The following is a 26,533-nucleotide window of genomic DNA, read 5'->3' on the forward strand; positions in this document are numbered from 1 at the left end:
AATAGTAATATATTTAATGCGTATTGACATGATTACTTTAATTTGTATTCTCTGCTATTAGCAATGTGTTCTTTTATTAGATCGTAACTTAACGAGAACTTGTTTTAGGATCTATGTTCTACAATGCCTTATATAATCTGATGAACGTTTTATGTGGTCTGCCAACCATCAATCATGTAAAGCGTCAAAACAATACGGCTTCCAGGTTCAAGGTTCATTTATTTTCAATTGACCAATCCGATTCAAAGATTCCCTAAAGTTATTTTTTTTGTCATATCTCATATTGCAACAAAATTGGAATTATTTTAAAAAGTCCACCGTACATCCCTCTGTGAAATTTAGATTAAATTTGCCAAGAGGTTTCAAATGAAAACCACTGAAGAATTGAATTATTTCTTTCCCTGTTGAATATTTATTGTGAGATAAATTACTGAAAAAGATTGCAACAAATTTAATTGAAATCAATCTTATCAAAAGGTGTTTTTTTTCTAAATAGTAAAATGTCTGTTTTATAAGATTGTGTGGTTAGGTAGTAAACCGATTAGAAAAATCATATCTGTCAAGGAAGACAAAGTAACCATTGAAGGAAACTAGTTGATCAAAAAATTTCAGAGTTTTTTTAAGATTCCGGAAATAGACACACAAGATATTTTCTTCAACAGAAGTTGTAGGAATGACGATACTCGATTATTATCTTCTCAATTTTAAGTATTTCAATATATTCCATTCCTCAAATTAAACAACAACGTTATTGACTGCTTTATCATCAGGTAGAAAAACGGTTTCTACGAGTATTTTGTTTGTTTTATTGTCTATATATCGTGTTTGTATAATGATTTTGTAAAAATGTTACTTTCAAAATGTTTAATGCAATTATCAAAAAGAAAAAGAAAAGGCTGCAATAATCTCTGATTGATTTTCTGCACGAATATTTCCAGTGCAAAGAAAGTGACATGCTGATAACTTCATGACTTTCCATCCAATAAATTTAGAAGGTAGACGATTCTTCTTCTTCATTCATTTCCTCTGTTCTAATTAAACAATGATAAGGTTTTATTTTACAATATGCCACAAGGATCGTATCTTAACCTAGAAATGATATCACAGTCTCAAGAACAATGACATATATCTTTTTAAATGTAAACGTCGGTTATAAAAGATGTACAGTTAAAAGTATATTTTGTCAAAGGTTTTGAAGTTGAAAGATAAAATAAAATATCAGTATCATAAAATGGGTTCATTTGAACATTGCAAAAATTTAATGTATGTTCTTGCTAGATTGCTAAAATAAACTCCTTTATTAACGTAACTAGTTTTCAAAAATGATGTTTTTGATCTTCTGGAATGTTAATTTGAAGGATATTACAAAATGCGCTCTGAAAAAATGTTTGCAAAGAGAAAATATTAAGGGATATGTATTAACGATGTGAACAAAATTAGAATAACTGAGCCTAATGAATGAGACTGAGTTTACAAAGTAGATGGTGCATACCGTTGTTTGAACTTTAAGATTGACAGAATATTTTAGTGTTTCCGTTTTTTTTTTATTAAGGTCAATATCCTGTGATCGTCAAATACGATTATTTTGGAAGACTAGGCGCATTATATGAATAGAGGATATTTTATGGCCCAGAACGTTTTAAAAATCTATACCAGAAGTTATCACGTTTTATTATGAAATGAAATTTATAAATTCCAAAATCGAGCTGATATAAAGTAAAGAGATGTAGTATGATTGTCATTGAGACAACTATCCACCAAATTTAAAATGTCGTAGATGTTAACATCTATAGGTCACCGTACAGCTTTCAACAATGAAGAAGATCCATACTATTGCATAACACGCTATAAATGCCCCGACATGCAAAAATGTAAAACAATTAAAACTAATGTATGTACATAACAACAAACGAAAACATGTATGATATACAGCAATAAACTAAAAGCACTGAATAACAGGCTCCAGACTTGGGAGAGGCACGTACAGAATGTGGCGGGGTTAAACATGAGTTCAGGTCACCTTACCTGAAACAGTGATGAAATAGCACAGCATAAGAACGATTTATAAAAATTAATTGAAAAAGACTTGACTCATCTGATCGATAAAAAAACACAAAAAAAGACTTGACTCATCAGATCGATACAAAAAAAAAAAACAACTAACAAAAAAGACTTAAGTTACAAAGTATCAATCTAAGAGTACTCGCGGTTACTGAAAGCTAGTTCAAAGACAATAATAACTAGTAAACATATCATGTATCCAAGACTTAAATATCAATCAGTACACATCCAATTGAATAAGTTTATAGACTTCATAAACAGTCAGAGAAAAACATATATGATCTTTTGCAATGCCAAAATATAAGAATCGACAGAATGCAGGATCGTAATAGCTGTACATCAATAATATTTAGTAATGTTTTAAATATTTGATAACAAAATCAATGTCTGTACCCATAAAAACTATTCAAAGATATAATAACAGTGTTAAATTGATAACTTTTTGAAATAAGTTTATCTAAAGAATCGATAAGTTACCATGAATGGTATCTTAATTTACGGGCACTATATAAACTACCGGAAAAATTAGGATGAAATATCCCGTTTGGAACAAGTTTTCTTCCAAACACAATTTTTGTATTAATGAAAGAATTTAGAAAAGGATTAAAGTAATTAGTGGAAACGAAATGTCTTGCTTTGGTACATATACACGAAAAATTCTGACATTGCTCGATGAAAAAAAACCCCAAAACATTCATTCAATACAGTTGATTTTTTACATTTCATTTCATAACGTTTGGGTGTTTGTTATTTGCTTTCTGTTTTAGTCTTGTTTGTTTATGCATTTTATGAGGTGACAGTTTGGTATCGCCAGGATAATTCAAAGGAAACAACCAATAATAATTAAATTATGACCTAGTTTAATTATACAATTCTACAAATACAGAATTCGAATCGATTTGGTATAGTTTTGTTAATGAGATACAAAATTAGATGTCTTATCGCCGAAAACTATAGTTGTGTTTCATCCCGTATCTTCAGATACCACAAAAATTATTACCATGATCAGCATTTTCTTTCCATCAATTACAATTTAGTTATTTAGTAATATTTTTCTATGTTCCAAATACATAAAATCATTAATATATCCGGTATTCGATATTTGAATTTCGGTAAGGACAGTTGTCTTTTATATATGAGCTGCGTCGGATAGAAATCGACCTTATGCAAGTACACATATACGTGTACATTAATTTGATACATTTGATTAATTATGAAACATTCAAATACGAAATAAAAGATAAATGTCAGTCTGTTTTGTAGGGTACTTATAACAACTCAATTTTCAAACAGTAACAGACTTTCCGTAGAGATTTTTCATCCCGAGATAGGTTAACAGATATATTGATATTAATCCGACGCAGCTCATATGTTAAGCGTTATGATGACCGTGAGTGTGTCTTCTACTTACTGTTAATGTAATAGAAGCCACGATAGTTGAAGCCTGATGAATGACCTGTTTAGGATCATTGCTGATTCGTGCTTCATCCATGCCGTCATTAACCAGTTCTGTAATAGTTTTAATCAGTTCTGTATCTGATTGTGTAGTTCTATCAGTACTGATTACATTGTTAATCTGAAAATCATAAGAGACAGGGTATTTCAAATTTTTTTCACCACAAATAAAAAAACAAGAATATAACTCTAGATTGGTAAACGTCATTTTTCCGAACTGATTCATTATTCCACTGAACAACATTTCTAAATAATATCTGTTATATAGTTAGTCTTAAAAAGGTTGATTATATATTTGGTAAGATCATTTTCAAAAGGTGACAGTTACCGTTACTTGTAAATCCACTTCAGTGTATCCGTTGTAGAAATCTATGATGTTGACCCTTATGATGCTATGGAAATTATTTCCTGGATCTCCTACTGCTAATGTTGTAACAATACTACTGTCTCCTAAAATAAAGAATATTGTTATTACTAAAATACAGTTCGACGAAGATAAATCTATTTTTAATCTCGCTTTTACAAGATCCAGCAAAAAGTCAAAACTGATCAGAGATAACTGAATTTATAAATTTTAATTATTATTTTTTCCATGATTCAAGGAATATATATTCTGAGTACGTATACACTAGTACAAACCTGTCGTGGACAACAAAGATTCAAGTATACCAGTCGTGGTGTTTCTCACATGATAGATAGAATATGTTAACAATTCATTTCCATCATCTGCTCTGTTTTGTACATATCTTTCTCCTTCATCAAACCAGTTTTTACAAGCTATAGTAAACTTAGTCTTAACTGTAATACCTAAAAAGGAAACATTGAATATTTCTATTGTCAAGAGAGCAGTATTATCTTTTTTTTTACCATGAATTCTTGTGTGATCAATGGTTCGACTGTGGTGAGTAACCAAAGTGTTTTTTTTCAAATTTTCCCATGCAAAACTCTCATATCCTTTTATCTGAATATTGTAAATTTCAATTCAAGCAACCTTTAAATTATACAAATATATTCATACCTGTAGAAGGAGTTATGGAACAGGAACCACCATATGGTGGAGCATTCACAGACACGATATACTCTGCCTGTGAATGAGATCTACCGGGAGTTCTGAGCAATAGATGAAATCTTATTCTATCCATTTCTCGAAGGGCGTCGGGTCTGATACCTATCTCATTAGCAGTAAGACCTAAAAAAATAGAATTGTAAGTTTGGGTTCTTAATTATAGTTAAATGCGCTGATTTCGATACTGGAGTAGGGGACGAGCGATTACAAATTGTGCCCTATATTATTTCTATTATTCAAACTTCAACAATAAATCATTTACTTACATTTAAAACAAAATTACTAATATACAAATAACATTCAATACTATAGTATGTGATTGGGTTTATAATAGAATTGGATGTTCGCTGATCCACGGTTCACTTTTACGATTTTATGACAATATTACTGAATTAACTACAATGAGATTTGTTTACCGTGTTTTAAGAAATATACCTAGTATTTCGCACATTTGATGAATAAAATAAATAAAATGTGTAGACCTTTGAAATCCACACTTACTATTGATTGCAATTATCCTATGAGAGATAAAAAAAATATTTAACCATTACAGACATGTATTTAGACTGCTAAACGGTACGGATTGTTCTCATTGTTTTAGTTCGTAACGTGATCTATAGGTTCTTCGTCATTAGGTTTCTGTTGGAAATTTGTCTCATTTATCTCATTGATGAATTTTATTTGTAATTAAGTAATTTTGCTTTAAACTAAAGTTTTAGTATATTGATAGACCTTTTGTCTGATTTTTAACACTGCCTTTTGTCGAATAATTTTTAAAGTAGTTCTTGCTGCAATATTGCATTTATTTGCGCTGATGGGCGTAAAGCAAACATAAATCAATCCGTCGATCAATCATTGGCAATCATACAACATTTGTTTTATTTTTTTATATATGTGATAACTGTTTGGTTGTAATAAAATGACACGATCTTATAAATAAAGGCAACAGTAGTATACCGCTGTTCGAAACTCATAAATCTGCCATTTTGCTTTGACCCAATTTACCACTTAACATGATACGGACTGGTCATTGTTATTGTAACTTACGTAATTCAATTCATCTTAAACCTGTTTGAAGTTTGCCTGCGTGTAGTATGTCATTACGTGAAGCATCGTGTAGAACGCCGAATGTGGATTGTTAGCTACTAATATGTATGACATGGGATTGCGACTTCGAAGCAAGAAAAAAAAATATCGTGGTTAGTTAAAAGTGTAGAGTGTTCTTTTTAATAATTGTATGTGCCAAATTCTATCTGGGACGGAAGGTACCGCCAATTATTTGTGTACTTGCCCGACTTTGGCTTTACATTTTAGTCCTTTTTAGTTTCTCAGATCTTCAATTTTTGAATAAGTTTTAGATTTTCAAATATTTTGGCCTCGATTATCGAGTATCACCGAAGAGACAATAATTGTCGAAAGGCTGATCTGGTGCAGTCAAATTGGTACCAATGAGTTTTGAACTATTTCTTACTAACAATATGCTCATTCTAATGATAAGCAGGAAAATGAACAGAGATAAAATGTTGTTCTCGCAAACGTCTTTGAAATATATTGTGACGAACATTTTTGATAACTGTGTACTATGAGAAATCAGTAGACTTGAAAAAAGTTTTTTTATATGAATGTATCCTGCAATCGACCTTTCTTCTATACTAATACAGGTGTACAGATAACATGAAGCGATATACGTATACTAGACGTATATAGTCTCCTGGTATCTTGCTTCTGTTGTGAGCGAACGGTTATGTCAAATTACTGTTTACGTCACAGTTCAATTTGGGGTCCTCATTGCGGTCCGCGTTTAAGTCGTGTCGATTCCCCTTCATAAACAAATTCAACGATTTGGATGGAATAAAAATGTACAAAATTAATTACAGGATGAAGACAATAACTGTTTAGTGTCTTTAAATATCAGCTGTATTTGTACTCGGCTCGCAACAGGAGTAATAGCTCGCTGAAGCTCGCATTACACATGTTTCTTAGCCTCGTACAAATACAGCTGATATCTAAAGACACTAAACAGTTATTGTCTATGTATACAAACCAAATGCCAAACGACACCCATTAGTATAAAATTTTGATCTGAAAGGTCATTATGGTTTAAACACCTCTTAAAAGACTGAACTGTACTGTTCATACAATTTGATTGCAGTCAGTTAAGACCTGTTCAATCTATGTTCAAATTGTTCAGTAGTTGTTATTTAACTCTTCGCATAAACATCATACTGAATTAACAACATTGGATAAGTTTGAAAAATGACCAAAAGACTTAACATAGCTGAATAATTTATGGTACAGACTTTTTAGGTGATGTTAAGATCAAAATGACCTTTTATGACTTAAATTCATTTAAAGTAACCGGTTTATAATTTTGCTATTCGAGTGTCAAAAGTCATATGCTATTTATATTCCTCTTTGCACATGTTGCAGGTAACAGATCATTGAAATAAGATAAACCCAAAGTTTGGGAAAGCTGCTAGCCTTCTACAAAGCTCTTTGGTGCTTTGAAGTATCATAATTCATAATCGTAATTTTTCTTTTTATTTGTGTGTGGTTTATCGTGGATTAGGTTATAACACGTATCCCCTAACAAAAGAACAAGTTAAATAAACCACTATTTGCTGAACCTTAAAACGGCTTATATACTGTTAACTAATTTTTGCGAGCGGTTTATTTTCGCGACTTTCGCGAGTAGTAAAATAACGCGAATATAAATCGTCGCGAATATGTAAAACTTGGATGTTTCCTTATTTAACTGCATCAATCAAATTTGAAAATCGCGAAATTGAATCGCCGCGAAATGGGCTAATAAGGGCTAAAAGCGAAATAAAGTATCCGCGAAAATAAGTTGGTTTACAGTATCCTTATTCGGAAAATTCTAAGGTCGCCGGCTACTAAACCAGCATATTGCTAATCTACCTGATGTAGCTAATGTGTGGTAAATTCGTAATGGCAAAAACACTTAGAATGTAAGGAATCTTTTTACAACCGGTTTCGATGTTTTTGGCATTTGTTTTTGTTGCACATCAGTGTTTCTATGTTTCTGTGGTTCCGTTGTTATCCTTTTATAGTTAATGTGTTTCCCTCGGTTTTAGTTTGTAAACCAGATTTGTTTTCTCTCAATCGCTGACTTTTGAACAGCGGTATACTACTGTTGCCTTTATTTATAAAACAGTATGACTAGTTCTAAAATAATCATTAAGCGCTAAAACACTGTTAATATACAATTTTGTTTACAACTTATCGTAACTCAACTACATTTTACTCAGGACATAGCTCGCCGAACGGCAGTGGCTTATTCTTGAGTCCTAGTATTGAATCAATTAATGCCTACCATGAAAAATCTTTAATTACTCAAAATAACTACAAACTTGCCGACTAAACTCATTTTTCATCATGTATTGCCCTTGATGAAGTCAAGGTTCTACTTATGCGTTTCTGGATACAGTTCAGAAGGAGTTGCCATGTTATCTTGGGTGCATAGGTTAAACTCCCGCTGACGGAAACAAACAAATTGGCAACCGCAACTTTTCAGATCTGATAGTGATGTACTAAATGTTGTAATAATGCAATGTCGTGTGTGTGTGTGTGTGTGTGTGTGTGTGTGTGTGTGTGTACATGTGTAGCTTATGATTTATTAAATAGTGTGCGGTTATCAAAACGAAAACTTTTAAATCAAAAGAAGCTGATCTTTTTAGCCTGTGTCTTGTTTGAAATAATTCGTCCGGTTACCAATAGTTTTAGATAGAAACATGTGTATTTCAATTTATTTTATTTCCCTAGAGTATAAATACAACTCACTGATCATCACTGTATTCATGCATACATTATAATTATACAGCTTTGCTTAAAATTTTGATTACGTTGCATTACTTAAAGGTGGTGGTACAGATAACAATAAAAACAATCACTTGAAGCGTAATGCCTTCCGGAGCATTTTTGGGGTTTATGGTGTTCAAAATATTGTTTCATGTGTAGTTTGTGTACTGTTGTGTTTTTGATTATTATTCTTTTTTTGTATTTCTCTGACCAACATGTTTTCTTGCCTCCGATGTTATTTTAACCTCTAACAACAGTTGCAAAGGGATTGTATATTTCTCAAAAATTTGTTGACAAGCATACTCTTCCGGAACACCTGAGACCACCCCCAGTTTTTGGTGGGGTTCGTGTTGTTTAGTCTTTAGTTTTATATGTTCTGTCATCTGTACTATTATTTGTCTGTTTCTCTTTTTATTTTTGGGCCATGGCGTTGTCAGTTTGTTTTCGATCTATGAGTTTGACTGTCCCTCTGGTATCTTTCGTCCTTCTTATATAGTATAATTCGAAATTGTCGTTTACAGTTAAAATAATTCTGGTCGTATAGGATTATCTTTTGAATAGTTCCTCAAACTAATTAGTAGAAACAATCACATGTTCACCCAATGCAAGTTAAATGAGAAATCGCAAAAGGCTTGTGCTTTATAAAATTGCATATGACAATCGATAATACTACAAGAAGAGTTTATTGTACAACTGTAACGACTAACGACTTGATAAGCTATAGCATGATGTTATATGATGTATATTCAGCTCATTAGTCTGTACAAGTATCAAGCGCTAACACAGTTTAAACATCGAGCACGTGTAAATGGCAACAAGATAGAACCGTTAAACAAAACGAAGAAATGTAGGATGATTCAAAGCGTAATTGGTTGTAAATAAGTACAATTTATTTTAAATTTCATTACATTTTGTACTATAAATTAGCACAACGAACATGTTTTTGCATGTCTGTAATGCAATAAGTTTTTACAAACATAATACATAATCACTTACTGGTTACTATAAGTCGTGACTGGTTGATTCTTGGTACAGAATTCAAACTGTCGAATACTTCTGTTGTGGAATTGTACACGAGTATTGACCACTCGTAATTGATGTCTGATAAACTACATTCTGGACAATCTGCATTAAGGATCAGTAAAGAATTGAGGGACAACTTTGGGAGACAGTTTTTTCTGCACCTGAAATAAAACTTCAGAAGGTACTCTATCTTATAGAAATTCCGAAATTCCCAAATTATCCATCATCGTAAGGGTCGGTCGTTTGCTGCCAATGATGTATAAATTCGTAGCTATGTCCGCTAGGCAAAGTGTTACGCTTTCATTCCATTGCGTCTTTTAACTCGCTCGCTTTGCTTGTTACTACATATACAGTTACGTTTATGAATTCAATGAAACTTATGTAGATATAACTGATAAATAATTAAGCCAGGGGTTTTATTGCAACAAATCATTTAAAATCCTTTTAAAGAAGACCCCTCCAAAAGTACAAAGATTTAATTTTTAGTTAGAATTTTGGTTATACGAGAATTTTGTTTATTGAGCCCGTAAATTTAGATTCGATCAATACTAACTTGTTGATCCTATTAAATAAACTTATCCTTTAAGGTTATCAATTTAACACTGTTTGAGATTTTTGAATATTTTCTTTATCGGTACTAACAATTATGTTGTCTTTGATAAATTAAAAAATAACTATGTATTACTATACAATTATGTAATCGTATGGTCCCATATTCTTTTCATACATTGCACTTATACGTGTATTCGGAATTGTACAATATTCTGATTTTCTCAGACTGTTTATGACGTCTGTACATTAAATCCGTTGGTTGTGTACAGTAACTGAATGATATATAATTCTGTGTAAACATGATTATTTTTATTGTAATTGGCATTAAACTAGTTTCTGTAACTGCAAGTATTCTTAAATTAAACCAAGAGACCCAAGTGGTGAAGTTGAAATCATCCATTTGTAAATTTTACGGACGCCATCACGAGTTGGTTGGCCGTTATGGAATATCTGTTTCACAACTGATAGCTGATATGTTCCAAATGTCGTAACTACAATTCCGTCCCCTTTGCCTTGAATGTTACCTACCGAATTAGACTTATTACCGGGTTTCTACTAACATGAGCAACAAGATAGGAGCCACATGTGGAGTAGGATCTGCTTACCCATCCGGAGCACCTGAGATCACCCCCAATGTTTGGTGGGGTTCATGTTGCTCAGTCTTTAGTTTTCTATGTTGTGTTTTGTGTACTGTTGTTTGTCTGTTCGTCTTTTTTTAAGCCATGGCGTTGTCAGTTCATTTTCGACTTATGAGTTTGAATATCCCTTTGGTATCTTTCGCCTCTCTTTTAATTTGGTACATGTACTTTTGTGTCTTTTCTGTTTTCTCTTTTGTTGGTTGTTGTCTGTTGTTTTTTTTATTGTACTTCGTATCTAATGAGTCAAGCTTTTCAAAACAGTTTTGTCTTATGTTGTGCTCTTACACTATTGTCCAAAGTAAAGGGAGAGAGCTCAGACACATATTAAAACCACCACATTCTTTATGTGTCTATACGAGGTCAAGATCCTGTAATTCAGTAGTAGTTGTTTGTTTTTGTCTGTCATATTTATTCAACTTTAAAAAAATTTGAAGTAATTGAGGTTGTTGGTTTATTCATTTGATGTTTTTCAGATTTCGTCATGTCGGGGCCTTTTATAGCTTACTACATGTATATGGTATGGGTTTTGCTCATTGTCGAAGGGCATACGGTGACCTATAATTGCTTACACCCATGTCCTTTGGTCTCTGTTGGATGATTGTCTAATTGGTAATCATGCCGCATTTCTTTTTTTTATATAAAATTATTTTCATAACAAACTATTTCAAATTATTAAGACATGTGTACCTGAAGACAACAGAACAAGAAAAAGTGAAATTTTATCGTAAATTGCAAAGTTTATATGTATCAAAAAGTAAAATATCACCAGAATTCCAAGGAAAATTCAAAACGGAGAAGTGACTAAGTCCCTTATCAAATGGCAAAATCAAAAGCTCAAACACGTCAAAGGAATGAAAAACAACTGTCATATTCTTGACTAAGTACAGACATTTCCTTATGTAGACAATGGTGGATTAAACCTGGTTTTATAGCAAGATAAACCTCTCACTTGTATGACAGTCGCATATAATTCCATTATATTGACAACAATGTGTAAGCAAAACAAACAGACATAATAGGTACAAATGTCAAAAATTGGTGTACAGCAGTCAACACTGTCTTATATTAATCTTAATCACTGTAAAAACAAACAACTATATCATCAAAGAAAAACAAAATGGCATATAGACACTCTAATATAACCTTTAATACTTACAGTATGTTAATCGTTGGGGTGTCCCCAATATGCACTTTTACAGCTTGAAGAGCAGTTGCTGATCTGATAGTGTCTGCAATTCCTAATAATTTTTCATCCATTATGTTTGTTATTTTCTTGGTTTTTACCTGTAATAAATACCACGTATCTACACTAAGGTTTTCAGATGGTATTGTCCACTTTGCTCCTGATGAAGGTTCATTGCAACTTGTTCCAATAGTTATGATGTCAGGAGCTCCGGGTAAACCAAATTTCCCAAGAACTGTGTCCACTTGTGACTGGTTAAGACCTTTGCGACACAACCATTCATAGGTAAAAGGTACACTTTTGTATTTTTGTACTTTATCATATGTTACAGGACCAGCGTCTATAACCAAATCGTTATTTTTGTTTATATATCTAACTGAGCCTCCTTGAATACTTGTTACAATAGGCGGTAATCTAAATTCAACATACATTTCGTCCTCCAACCATTCATCTGAATCTGTTAGATTAACAACCATTCGAATCAAATATTTTCCCTCTGCTATTGACTCTTTTCCAAAGAAAATTGCAGCGGATTTTGGTTGATTTACAGGATTAGTATGATATTGGTTTTTAAAATATGTCCCTTTTTGATTGATTGATTGATTGTTGGTTGCTTTTTGAAGTTGTTGCCTTAACTCCCAGTAGTAGTTCCTTTGACTGTTTTGACAGGTTTTTGTTACAACCACTTTGCTTGTTATCTAAAAGCACAAAAAGACCCTCTTCGAACCATGAAGAATATCTAAAATGGTCAGTCCAATAATAAAAATTTGCTTCTCACTTTTTAAAAACAATAGGATTCTTACGAAAATTACCAAAGTGTGTTTCTTCGAAAAAAAAACAGTAGTCGAAGGACTATTTGTTGCAATGTTGTTCATCCATCATTCCATCCTTCAATTCATCCATTCATTCTGCCATCTATCTATCCATCCATCCATCCATTTTTCCATCTATTAATCCATCCAGTCGTCCGTCCGTTCGTCCATTCATTCACCCATCCATCCATATTTTTCCTTTCATCCATCCATCCATCCATGCACCTTTTTTCCCTTCCATCCATCCATCCTAAACATACATACATACATACGTACATATTGTTCTTTTAAATTTTAAAGAGTGAAATAAAAAAATACCAATCTCCAAGGAAAATTCAAAACGGAAAGTCCCTTATCAAATATCAAAATCAAGCTCAAACACATCCAACGAATGGAAAACAACTGTCATATTCCTGACTTGGTACAGGAATTTCCATATGTAGAGATGTAAAGAAGATATAAAGACATTCAGAGTTACGATTACAAACTTAAAAACTTAAAATGCCTCCGAATCTTGACAATTTCAGTTGTACATTAATCACGATAATAGTTAGATTTACTCGAGTAAACTTTATCTTTCTTAGAAAGATGAAAACCGAAAATTTGACAAACTTTTCTGTTCGGGGTCTTTTGCTAGACAAAAATATGATAACTGTCAACCAATTCATAAAGGTGACCAAAGAAACCGACTGCAAATCTGAACTGACAAATTCTTTTAAAGCAGTTGCACTATTGGCAACACCCCATTTTTCTTAAAAATATACAGTTAGAAAACAATGATAGATATTTTCCTAAAGATCAATTGTATATTTAGATTAACGTATGATACACATTTTCTTTGTAACCTTTTGCAGATACATTCTGGAGGACAAGCTACATTCTAAACAATGAGCAATGTCAAGCTCTCAATCGAAACGAGTCTGTCAATTTATGAATGAATGATACCGATTTAAGTGCACAAGACGCGTTTGAATACATATAATAATAATGCACTGAAAACCACATATTGTGTCAAAAACTTTTTGATATGTGTTTACGATATTCTACCTAATAAACAAAAATATTTAGAATATAGCAAAGTGCTCTCGACCAATGAAATTGTAGGATTTGATATTTTGTTATTGTGAAGAATGAATGTAATTCATGTTCTCAGTACGGGATTTTACTATTGTTAAGGACTACTTACAGATCCAAACACAGAATTTCTATAAATGAGTTACAACTGCCACGAAGCACATTTATCAGCTTGAAATGATTTCTGATTCAAACTGACTAACAGTTGAATTTTGAAACAAACGAAAAGTTTACCAGTGGGTACCATTCATATTATTTTGTGAATATAAATTACTTCAAAATTGCTAAAAAAAATAAACTTGATCAAAATGTTGAAAAAAAGAAAAAGTTTTAAAATTGAATATAACCTAAATGTTCAGATAGTACCTTACCAAAACTCAGATTAATGGATCTGTAGTTGGTAAGAAAATTACATTTTCAATATTCTGATACAATCATAGTAGGTAGTTAAAATTAACTTTTGAATTTTACATGAAGGCATTTTATTTGAACATTTAAATTAAAGTTAAATACCCCACACAATGAAGAAGTATTTGATGTAATGAGATAAGATAAAATGTTGGCTGAGGAAAACAATTTAGTTGTAACTCAAATTTTAAATTTATAAATTTGAACTGTAAATTAACAAAACGACAATTACTCACTTAAATATTACATGATATACATTCATACTCACAATAGCAAACTTATACAATTCCTACCATCTCATCGTACTGTTGTGTCATCTAATGTCAACAATTGATCGTTATTGATTGTTGAACACTATTGTGCTAGTTGGTGGCAGTCAGTTTCTATTATAGAAGGAAGCCGAATTGCCGCGAGAGAACTACCGATCTTTGGTAGGAAAATTGACAATCCTAGTCAATTAAGATTGGAGTAGAGCGCACCTGCTACTTGCGGGATTCGAACTGACAACCTCAGTGTTGACAGCTAATGTCTACAACAAAATTTATTAAATCTTCCCAAATTATAGTGATTCATTACATCACTATTGATTGATTGTTAGTTGCTTAACATTCAGTGGCAAATATTTCATGCACATTCAGGACGAGAACAAAATAACAATGAATACAATAGGTAGGTTCTGTAATAGGGGCGTTCGAGATTAAGGTCGGAGAGACTGCCACGGGAAATGAGGGTATATTGGATAGGGACAGCAATTTAGCCTTGCAACAGGCCTTAAAGAGTTGTTGCAAGGGTTCTTAACGTGCAAAGAGCGTGGCACTCTCTTTACACGAATCATCGGATTTAACGTCCCCATTCTGACCGGACGTGGCTGCAAATTTGTACATCCAGAACAGCCAAACGGACGCCCCACTTTAGCAAGGGTTTTACTGCCGGTCGGAGGAAGATCAATGGTGACCATACTTCTATTCCCCAGTCACCCTTGGGGCCATTACATCACTAAGACTATCATATAAATGAAATGCCTAAAAAAGGAAGTTATGCCTTTATTATAAACATTGCACTGATACTGAATCTAATTCTTGAATAAAACCAATCAAGAGATCGTTTGAGCCTTGAGCACTTAACAATATGTTAAGGTAGTAACTAGTAACAGAATGATGAGTGGGTTGACGGAGTACCTGTAAATACCAACTGTTTCAATAACTTGAGAACCGTTCAAACATTGCTATTCTAATTTCAATATTGGACAAAATGGATTACCCGAGGTCAAGTCTGATCTTGACGATTTAGTGGCGTTTGGTTTTATGTGACAGCCCCTTGCTTTCAAATGACCTGATAAAAAATCAGTGATGATAAATAATAATTGATTATTTTGGTAAATTGTAGAAAATTAGAGAAAATTTTTTCAAACATAAATTATGTATATATGATTTAAAATGTATAATTTGAAAATTTTTATTTTTGCAGGTTACTTTTTAAGACAGATATTAGATTCAAATCTCTTTTTTGTTGTGGTGGTTGGGGGGAGGGGACTAATAACTTCATTATATTTTTCTCTTCCAACAATAAAAGACCACTTGAAATACAAACAGGAAGCATCTTTCTGCAGACCAGGACCTTATTTATTTGGTAAGTCATAGATTAGAGGTAGAATATCAACCGTGGTAGATTATATGCATATTAATCGTATAGATTAGACTAACAAAATATTAACCATAAACTGATCCTAACTAAATGCGAATAAAGATAAATTGTACATACCGTATTATCATTAGTTATCAGCATGGGTAATGGACTGTTTTCATCTTTATAACTAGTACCGAATAAAGTTTTGATATCAAAACAATCAGGTTCCATATAAAAGGATGTAGTAGTATATCCCAAATCTGCATCTACAACATAGTTTGCTGCAACAAAGTTGTTTCAAAGAAGAATATGCTAAAACCAAGATGTTTCAAGGAAGAATATATTTGAAAAAAAGTTAATCAAATAATAACGATGGACCACAGGAGTTATCTATCTACACATGTATTATATTGAAAGCTTCGTACATGTACCATCCCCCAACAATAACAAATATATATACATTCACAATTCTCCCATCCAATGATCAATTTGTAGAAGTTTATCCCTAACTTTTCTTCAATCAAACATTCAAAACTAATATTATGTAATATTTTGTAAAATACTTCTTTCCTGGAAAATAATTCCATATCCCTTGTATCGGATCAATAAACATTACAACTTTGATTGATAACTAATTTTGGATTGTACGGCGATTTATTTTAATCTGATAACGTTTTCCGATATTAGCATTAATTTTAAAGGTACCAGGATTATAAATAATTACGCCAGACGCGCGTTTCGTCTACATTAGACTCATCAGTGACGCTCAGATCAAAATAGTTATAAAGCCAAACAAGCACAAAGTTGAAGAGCATTGAGGACCCAAAAATCAAAAAAATTGTGCCAAATACGGCTAAGGTAATCTATTCCTGGGATAAGAAAATCCTTAGTTTTTCGAAAAATTCAAATTTTTGTAACAGGGAATTAATAAAAATGACCATACAATTGATATTCATGTCAACACCGAAGTGCTGACTACCGGGCTGGTGATACCCTCGGGGACGAAACGTCCACCAGCAGTGGCATCGACCCAGTGGTGTAAATAGTTATCAAAGGTACCAGGATTATAATTTTATACTCTAGACGCGCGTTTCGTCGCGCGTTTCGTCTACATAAAAAGCAGTGGTACTCCAAATAATGGGGATAAAATTATATGAAAAAAGTACATTATATACACATGTTTCTTTCCCCTTTCTCGATTAACCCTGGACTGGTTTTTGAACTGGCTTTGTTCATCCTGGAAAACCAAGTTAATAGCGAATGACTGATATAAAATAGGCCGTCAATGCGTAACAGATATGTAACATTATTGATTCGTGGATGTTTGAACTGCTTACTGTGTCTAATTAACTATTATCAATCGAGATGTCAACATATGAAACTTGTGACTTGTATGTTATTTGAATATTGTCATATTGTGCATTTTAGGTTTCAACATCAGTTACAATAAAAGTTTACAGCCTTTGACGAATTATATTCATACATTTCAACGCAAGGCAAGATGTCTGTTGATGCAGATAACATAAAGGTAACACAGAAGAAAAGAAGTACAGCCAAAGGGACATTTCATAGAATATATGGTCGTTTACTAGAAGGAATACAGGATGAGTTAGGGAGAGTTGTGGTTGAAAATATACTTCAAGATTTGGAAACAGCATATACAGAACTAAAGGCAATACATGAGGTATATTTAAAAACATTCGATTCTGAAAGTGAAGACGACAAACCAAAGATAAATGAACTTAATCATGATCTGACTGGCATGTACAGAGAACTTTGTAAATCATGATCATTATGTGAGAATCTAAGACAAAAGATAAAACATGAACATGACAATAAGGGTGAAAAAATTAGAGGCTCCTATTTTTGCTGGCAGCATTCGTGATTATCATAGTTTCAAAGTTGATTATGAAAGACACATGCTATCGTCATACGATAACGATCCATATGCTCTCAAGCAATGTTTTAGTGGTGAAGCCCTAACTGTCGTGAAAGGTGTTGACAATGATTTCGAAGAAATGTTTCGGCGTCTGGATATGAAATATGGCAGAGCAGAGAAATTGGTCGATCACATATTAAATGAATTGAAAAGACTAAAGAAAGTTCAAGAAGGTAACAACATAAAGTTTATTTCGGTGGTAGAAACTGTCGAGAAATGTTGGCTTGATTTAAAACGTATGAACGTCGAAGCAGAGATGAACACACCAACAATGTTAGTCAGATTGAAAAGCTACTACCGCCTATACAAAAACGTGAATGGGCTTATGTAAACATAAGACAGAATCGAAAAGTATTCCCCAAAGTTGTTTTTGTTAGAGGACAAAAGTGCTTTAGAGTACATGGAGTCTGATTTGCGTGATTATGAAACCGCAAAGGGAAAGATACATACTTGTGAAGCAAATGAATCCAAAAATGACGAGAATTAAAATGATGTGGCTGTAAATCCTTTACAAGTACAATTACAAGAGAACCAGCAAGTGATGAAACAGGTTGTTGAAGGTCTTGCACAGGTAGCGCAAGCCATGTCGAAAAAACCGACAAACCGATACAATCTAGACAAATATACCGGAACAATAGAAATACAGAAGGGAAGTTTAAGTGTTGGTATCACAAATCTGATAATCATGAAATAAGGGATTGTTCTATACTTGCGAGACTAGATAGTCAGACAAAGGTTGATTTGGTGAGAAAAAATGGTGGATGTTTTAGTTGTTTAAAGATAGGACATTTGTCAAGGCATTGCCTCAGCCGTAAACCTTGTGACATACAAAATGAGCTTCATCAAACATGTGGGAAAATGCATCACAAAAATTTCACACTGCACACATGGATGGCATATCCTTTCATAACTCTACACAGGTGATCAACGACGATAAAAGCAAGAATGGAGAACTATCAATGATCAGTTCAGTTCAGTGTAAGGACCGATCATTGACAACACTTAGGGACCCTGGAGCGAATATGTCATTGATTACGCACAAAACTGCTAAAAGATTAGGATTATCTGGACAAGATATAATAACATTATCTGTGACGAAGGTGAGAAATGTAAACAAACACGTACAAAGTAAAGAGTATGTACTAACATTGACTGACCTTGAAGGTAAAATATGAACAATAAAAGCATATGGCATGGAGGAAGTTACAACCGAGGTTGCGAGAGTTGATATGAGTAGGGTCGAACAACTGTTCAAAGGTATACATTTGTAAAAAGGACATTAAAAGACCAACTGGCCAAGTGGACATATTGATCGGCACAGATTGTTGCATGTTGATGCCCAATTAAGAAGAACAAATTGGAAATCTACAGTTGATGAGAAATCAGTTTGAGTACTGCATACGTGGCAGCCTTCCACTGCTAGAAGTGCCAAAATCGTCAAACCATGTCCGTATTTACTGGGCTTCCGGGCATATAATTCCGTTAAATGATAATTAAGTATTGGACAGAGACAGTATTAAAGGACAAATTGGATTCACTTTTTCACATAGAAGGGCCTGAGAAACAAACCACCTTTAAATGTGGCTCTTGTCAATGTGGCAAATATGCTATAAGACAATCGAAACACAGTATAAGAGATGAGAGGGAATTAAATATAATTAAATCAGGCATGACACATGATGAAAAAACGCAGGAATGGATAGTACATTACCCCTGGATAAAAAAATCCAAACAACCTTCCAAACAACGTCAACTGAGCGGTATCAAGACTTGGATCTACTGAAAAACAACTACTTTGAAATTCATTAGAATATAAGTGCCTACAATGAACAGATTAGGGATATGGTGAAACATGGCATAGCAAGGAAATTGACGTTGGAGGAGATGGAGAAACATGGTGGTCCGGTGCATTACATACCACACTCCGATGTGTTTAAACACGAATCAAAATCGACACTATTAAGGATTGTATTTAACTCTTCGTCATCTTATATGTGACACACTCTTAATGACTATTGGGCGAAAGGGTCAAATGTGATCAATGACTTGTTTGCTGTCTTAATTCAATTCAGACAAGAATCTATAGCTTTAGATGGTGACATTTCAAAAATGTACAATGCGATAAGACTTTCACCGTTAGATCAGCACACACACCGACATCCGATTTTATAGAAGAAATACCTATAGACAAATGTGGACACCTTAGGTGCTTAACAAAGGTTTCCCACAAAATAGAACTAACTTATGTTAAAGTGGCATAAACAACTATAAAATTTATTATTTGAAAGTATGATAATTACTTTTACACTAAGTCTTGCAATTTGTGTTAGTGTGGTATATGTTTATTTTTGCCATCTTACGTTTTTTTCCAAATTTATCATTTTCTGCATATAAATTTCCAAATGTTTTCACTTGATAGAATATATCCTAACATTAATTCATAATAATATTTATTTTTTATATTTTTATGGAAATGTAAACACTGCTGACCTTTCGTTGAAATAAATAGTCACTACAATACAGCGACTCTTTTCACCAAAAATCTTACGATTAAAATGGATCGTAAGTCATACTAAAATGTGCATAACTTACGAGTATGTTTACTCTTAAGGTTTTTTGTGAAAAGAGCCGCAGTACATCAAGAACTAAGATGAGAATTATATTGGCTAATATCAGAACAACTGTTTTTCATCGATCATAAAAAAATTATTTTTTTTAACGTGTATCACATTCAAATCTATAAAAATGTCGCATGTACGCAGCTTTTCAGTTCGCTGCAAAACACAATTTTGGTAGATGCATATATCGATTGTTTCATTGCTCCTTCCCATTGTCACAAAGTACCGAAATGAGTTTGAGCCCCAGAGGGGATAATTTAAACTGCAGTAATGAAAGGCGGGATCTGTTTTGATAGCTATCAAATTTCGAGCAAATTCATTTTATTCTAAAGATAAGGCCTGTGTGCATATTGAGTCTTGTGTGACTATTAAACAGTATTTAAATTTCAAATCAGCATAGATGAAATCGAACATACCGTCACTTTGTGATGAAGTTGATGATGACAACCTTTCCACTGTTGTAAAGTTTGTTGTATCTGAAATATGGGGAAAACAAGTGATTAATTGTTACGCACGTTCTCAAAATGTCCCAAAAGAAACGACCGTAGGTCATCCAAGCATTGAAAGGTCTACGTTTCAGATATAATTATGTTTTCAGACGTAATGCGTATGACAAAAATACTTTTGTTTATTTGTCGCCAAATATTGATATGAGCCTATCCTTTTTAATCGGAGTTAAATGGAGTTGAAAAAAAGTTTTTAAGAAAAGTTGAAAATAAGTACTAGTAGTCTAAAATTGGTATAAAATAATAAATCGCTAAAACACAAAAACCCAAGGCCAGCCTCGTTATCAATTTCAAAATAGTGTCGAACATGTTTAAATCCCCATTGGCCTTCAATGCCAAAAACAATGTCTTCCGTTAATGCAGACCGCACTGACCAAAGGACATCTCCTTTGTTTAACATTTTCAGGACTAGTAAAAAAGTATAACAGAATGGTTTGTGGGCATCCCCCTTTGTATATGATTGTAGCGGAATATGGTTCTATTTATAGCATCACCTGATGCTTTTCATCAGTCATCAAATTTTGTGTTTTTTTTTACGTGTATCACATTCAAATCTATAAAATTGTCGCAATGTATACCGCAGTGATGAAAGGCGGGATCTGCTCTGATAGCTAATGAAATTTCTAGCAAATATATTTCATGTAGGTTTTATACTGTTCACTCTGTATATCTACTATATACTACAATCCAATGTAGTAAAACACATCAACCAGACGAAACATTTTGACCTTCTGCTGTTGTCTGTTCTATGGTCGGGTTGTTGTCTCTTTAACACATTCCCCATTTCCATTCTCAATTTTATTTATCAACAATTTCAAGGTAAAACACTGAATAGTATTGATTAACTGTACAATGTCATAAACTAATTAAATACCGCTGTATAATAATTAAACCTCCTTCAATATAACCCATTTCCCCTACATATCATGTACCTGTATATAACATTACCTTGCTTTGTTGTATTTTTTATTTCTCACAGTTTTGTTAAATTTTGTCCTCTATTTCGTACATATATTTTTTTAAAGATGAAATGCAGATAGGTATATTCTCACGACTTTGTCGTTCTCATTGCGACACAATCCCTGATACAGAAGTAACACAGAACCATGACAGTGAGCATGGAGTAGTATCGCATGCGAATCGGCAATTTCAATAATAGTATAGGCCTAAAAGGAAAACTCTCTTTACTTGACATTTTTTGTGTCATGCTGATAGCTACCAGGAAGAACAAACCCCAAGCGTTAGCACTCGTTTTATTAATTCATCTCGTTTTTGAAGTACCGCAAGGGAAACAACCTAAATCTAATAATACAAAATATATTGTTGAAACTTGCCAACAAAGCGCACAAATACTCGGCATTTCTTTTATATTACTAGTGTTACAAATATTACTGATTTTTGGTGGCATTGAAACAAATCCAGGTCCGTCCGACTACGAAGCCTCGCCAGATAGTTCTATCAACTCGAACGACTTGTCTAACTTTTACGATTTGTTCCCGAAATCATTATCTTTCCTGCATCTAAACATCCAGAGTTAAGCTCCTAAGTTAGATCTAATTGCTGAATATGAAGAATTCGATATATTAGCATTTGCTGAGTCTTGGTTAAATATTAGTCATACTGACGATTCAATAAACTTGTTAACCTTTCATAGTCCTTTCCGTCGTGACAGAGGTCCTCAAAACCCAAGAGGGGGAGTGGTAGTGTGTGTCAAAAATAACTTGAATGTACGACGCCGCCCTGATTTAAAAATTAACGAGCTTGAAGCCATTTGGTTAGAGCTTAAATTACAAAACAAAACAAAAAATATTTGGTATTTTTTACATTCCCCCGAATAACGGACACGAAACAAGGGATACAGTTGAAACAAGCATAGATATGGCCTTAAATGACAACAAAGACAACATTATAGTCTCATGGGATTTTAACGAGAACCAACTTAACATCTCTAATTCTAGAGTCAAAGCTCTACTAAACCAGTTCAGCCTAACTTAAATAGATGAACCAACACGTTTTACCGAAAATTCCACTTCACTGATAGATCTAACAATGACAAGTAACGTAATTGAGATTTCGTATTATTGTGTTGGTCCACCGTTGACTGACTAAATTCGGTATCACTGCCCAGTTATTGGCTTTTTGAATTTCTTAAAAACTCCACTTAAGGCTTTTAAACGTAAAATATGGTGATATGACAAAGGCGATTATGATATATCTAGAAATACTCTAGGTGAAGCGGACTGGGACACGCTAATTGCATCTGACAGTGTAGACGTAGTAACCGAGAACATAACTAATACGATACTTCAAGCAGCTGCTATAAGTATCCCCAATAAAATTACCACAGTTCGAAAAACAGTCCTGTATGGCAAAACAATGATATTTAAAACATTGTTAGGAAAAAGAATAGAATTCACAGAAAGGCAAAAAAAAAATTAATAAACATTCTGACTGGAATAAATTTTAAAAAATAAGAATCAAAGTCACTGGACTAGTTAGGAAATCTAAAGAAGATTACAATAATAACCTTATAAACAAAATTATGAATGGTAATCTGTCTAGCACTAACTGGTGGAAAACAGTTAAACAATTTTCTGGTATTAAGGCTAGCAATACTGGTATAGCACCCATTCAAAGAAACGGAACATTAATGTTTGATGATATTGAAAAGGCAAATGAATTTAACTCTTACTTTGCTTCACAATCTAATTTAGACGACATATAGAGGCCGATAACCTAAGTAACCTTAACGATGCTGTTAACAACTTAAACGAAATTGAATTAAATGAAACAGAAATTGAGGATGCCTTGAATGTTCTAAATCCTTCTAAAGCATCTGGATTTGACATGTTAAATCCAAGGTTATTAAAAGATACTTCATTAGTTATAAAATATCCTCTTTGTAAATTATTTAATATGTCGTTAATGAAAGCTGAATTTCCGAGTCAATGGAAAAAAGCTAATGTCATACCTGTCCTTAAACATAGTTCACCAAACGAAGTTAAAAATTACCGACCTATCTCTCTTCTTAGTGTTTTATCAAAATGCATGGAACGCTGTATGTATAAACATATTTATAATTATTTAAGACAGAATAAATTTCTAAGGCCAAACGAGTCCGGCTTCACCAGGGGGGACTCTGCTGTAAATCAGTTATTAGATATTTCGAATGATTTTGGAAAAGCTTTGGATAGTGGCAAAGAAATACGTGTTGTGTTCTGTGACATAAGTAAGGCATTTGATAGAGTTTGGCATAAAGGTCTTCTCATTAAATTACAGAGATATGATATATCTGGAAACTTACTTAAATGGATAGAAAATTGGTTCAAATTCTGACTGGTTGTCCACTAATGCTGGCGTTCCACAAGGTTCTATATTACGTCCTCTTTTGTTTTTGGTATTTATTAATGACATAGTACCTGATATCAAAGCCCAAATTAAGTCAATTTTAACTGTTGATAATCCAGTAGGAGCTGCTGAAATTCTCAATAGCGATTTGAACAAAATTTGATCCCAGAAATGGCTTGTAAAATTCAACCCTAACAAAACTGAAACCATGATTATTTCTCAAATAAAATGCAACAACTTATCACCCACCTTTAAAAATGAATAACGAAGAATTACACTTGGTCGAAAAGCACAAGCATTTAGGAGTATTATTTTCTAATAATGGTTCATGGACTGTACATGTTGATTATATTGTACAGAAAATTTACATAAGACTTAATATTTTAAGGAAAATAAAACACACTTTAGATAGAATGACCTTGGAAAAAACACATATATCGTTTATAAGACCTATCATTAATTATGCTGATATTATCTGGGATTCAGGAAATCAAAAAACTTTAATGAATAAATTCGAAAACATCCAGTTGGACGCCGCTCGTATAGTTACAGGGGGACCAAACTCACAAGTACTTCGATGTTATATAAAGAAACCCAATGGGAGAAACTTTCAGATCGAAGAAGTAGCCACAAATCAATACTGTTTCATAAAATTGTCAATAACAAAACCCCAAAATATTTGCAAGAGTTATTGCCTGGCTATGTCAGTGGTAGATACGACCACAGTACAAGACAAAGTAATGATCTATTAGAGGTGAAAACCCGTACAAAACTTTATTCAGATTAGTATCTTCCATCTTCCATCAAATTATGGAATCATTTACCATTAGGTGTAAGAAATTGTGAATCTCTCTCTGTATTTAAGAAACATATTTGTTTCAAAACGATCGAGTCCCTTTATACTTTTATGCTGGATGTCGAAAAGGCCAAATTCTTCATGCGCGACTAAGAATGAATAGTAGTTCTTTAAACTGTCACTTGTTTCCTAGAAACTTAGTTTCTTCTCCTCACTGTCGCTGTGGTGACTTGGAAACTAATTTTACATTTTTTTTATTCTTTTGCCCATTATATTCGGACATAAGACAAGAAATGATAATATTATTTGGTAGCCTACAATTAACAGTACCAATTGACACCGAATTACTATTTAAATGCTCAAATATGATTTCAAATGAAGAAAGCATTAGTTTAGTTCTCATGGTACAAAGGTTCATTATTAAATCTAAAAGGTTTACAAACTAATAATTCACACAATATACCTGTAAGCATTTCATCTTATCAGTTGCATTTTTCTTTTCTTTTTCAGTTCATTATGTTACGTAACTCAGCTGACATTATTACTATTTTTATTATGTAACAGAGCATGTATATTTGATTTATCTGTGTATATTGTATCTAATTTAAAAAAAGACAGATTGACATAAGCACTTGTAGCTTGTTTCTGAATCCTTTTGTGAATGTAAACTTATGTTGTAATTGTTTAATTCATAATAAAATATTGTTTACACTGAATATATTTTAATTTAAAGAAAGGCCTGTGTCCATATTTAGTCTAGTGTGACTACAAAACAGTATTTAAATTTCAAATCAGCATATATGAAATCGAACATACCGTCACTTTGAGGTGAAGTTGATGTCGACCATCTTTCTACTGTTGTAAAGTTTGTTGCTTCTGAAATATGGGGAAAACAATTGATTAATTGTTATGCACGTTATCAAAATGCCCCAAAGTTAACGACCGTAGGCCATCCAAGCATTGAAAAGGTCTACGTTTCAGATATAGTTATGTTTTCTGATGTAATGCGCATGACAAAAATACTTTTGTTTTTATTTGTCGCCAAATATTGATATGAGCCTATTTTTTTTAATCAGAGTTAAAGGGAGTCGAAAAAAAGTTTAAAATAAGTACTAGTAGTCTAAAATTGGTATAAATAATAAATTGCTTAAACACAAAAACCCAAGGCCAGCCTCGGTATAAATTTTGAAATAGTGTCGAACATGTTTAAACTTGGTCTTCATTGCCAAAACAATGTTCCGGTATACCTTTGTATACCAATACAAACCATAATGACCAGAGGTCATCTCCTTTGTTTAACATGTTCAGGACTAGTAAAAGAAGTTGACTTCAGGTCATTTCCGTTTGTTAAATTTGATAAGTATAACAGAATGGCCTGTGGGCATTCCCCTTTGTATATCAGTGTAGAGGAATATGATTATATTTATAGTACCACCTAATGCTTAACATCAGTCATCAAATTTTTTTTTTTTACATGTATCACATACAAATCTATAAAATTGTCGCATGTACGCAGCTTTTCAGTTTCGTCGCTAAACACAGTTTGGTATGCATATATCGATTGTTTTATTTCTCCTTCCTATTGTCACAAAGTACCGAAATGAGTTTG

General features: G+C 33.0%; 1 protein-coding gene across 26 annotated transcripts in view; it reads right to left on the bottom strand.

Annotated features, from left to right (window-relative positions):
- Positions 1–26,533, bottom strand: part of LOC127707479 (polycystin family receptor for egg jelly-like) — a 97,784-nt gene that overhangs the window by 42,370 nt on the left and 28,881 nt on the right. For 24 of the 26 annotated variants that reach the window (XR_007984937.1, XM_052212025.1, XM_052212044.1 and 21 more), the window contains 9 exons: positions 25,741–25,800; positions 20,691–20,750; positions 15,853–15,983; positions 11,771–12,495; positions 9,398–9,585; positions 4,535–4,705; positions 4,156–4,323; positions 3,845–3,966; positions 3,473–3,637 (listed from right to left, as the gene is read on the bottom strand). Coding sequence is in view for 25 of the 26 variants with exons in the window: in XM_052212025.1 (XP_052067985.1) it covers positions 3,473–3,637; positions 3,845–3,966; positions 4,156–4,323; positions 4,535–4,705; positions 9,398–9,585; positions 11,771–12,495; positions 15,853–15,983; positions 20,691–20,750; positions 25,741–25,800 (1,790 nt within the window). In the remaining variant the exon portion in view is untranslated. The remainder of the gene's footprint in view (positions 1–3,472; positions 3,638–3,844; positions 3,967–4,155; positions 4,324–4,534; positions 4,706–9,397; positions 9,586–11,770; positions 12,496–15,852; positions 15,984–20,690; positions 20,751–25,740; positions 25,801–26,533) is intronic. The other 2 variants (XM_052212045.1, XM_052212029.1) reach the window with 1 other exon arrangement.

This window comes from Mytilus californianus, unplaced genomic scaffold (assembly GCF_021869535.1).
Source record: "Mytilus californianus isolate M0D057914Y unplaced genomic scaffold, xbMytCali1.0.p SCAF_7, whole genome shotgun sequence".
Lineage (NCBI taxonomy): Eukaryota > Metazoa > Mollusca > Bivalvia > Mytilida > Mytilidae > Mytilus > Mytilus californianus.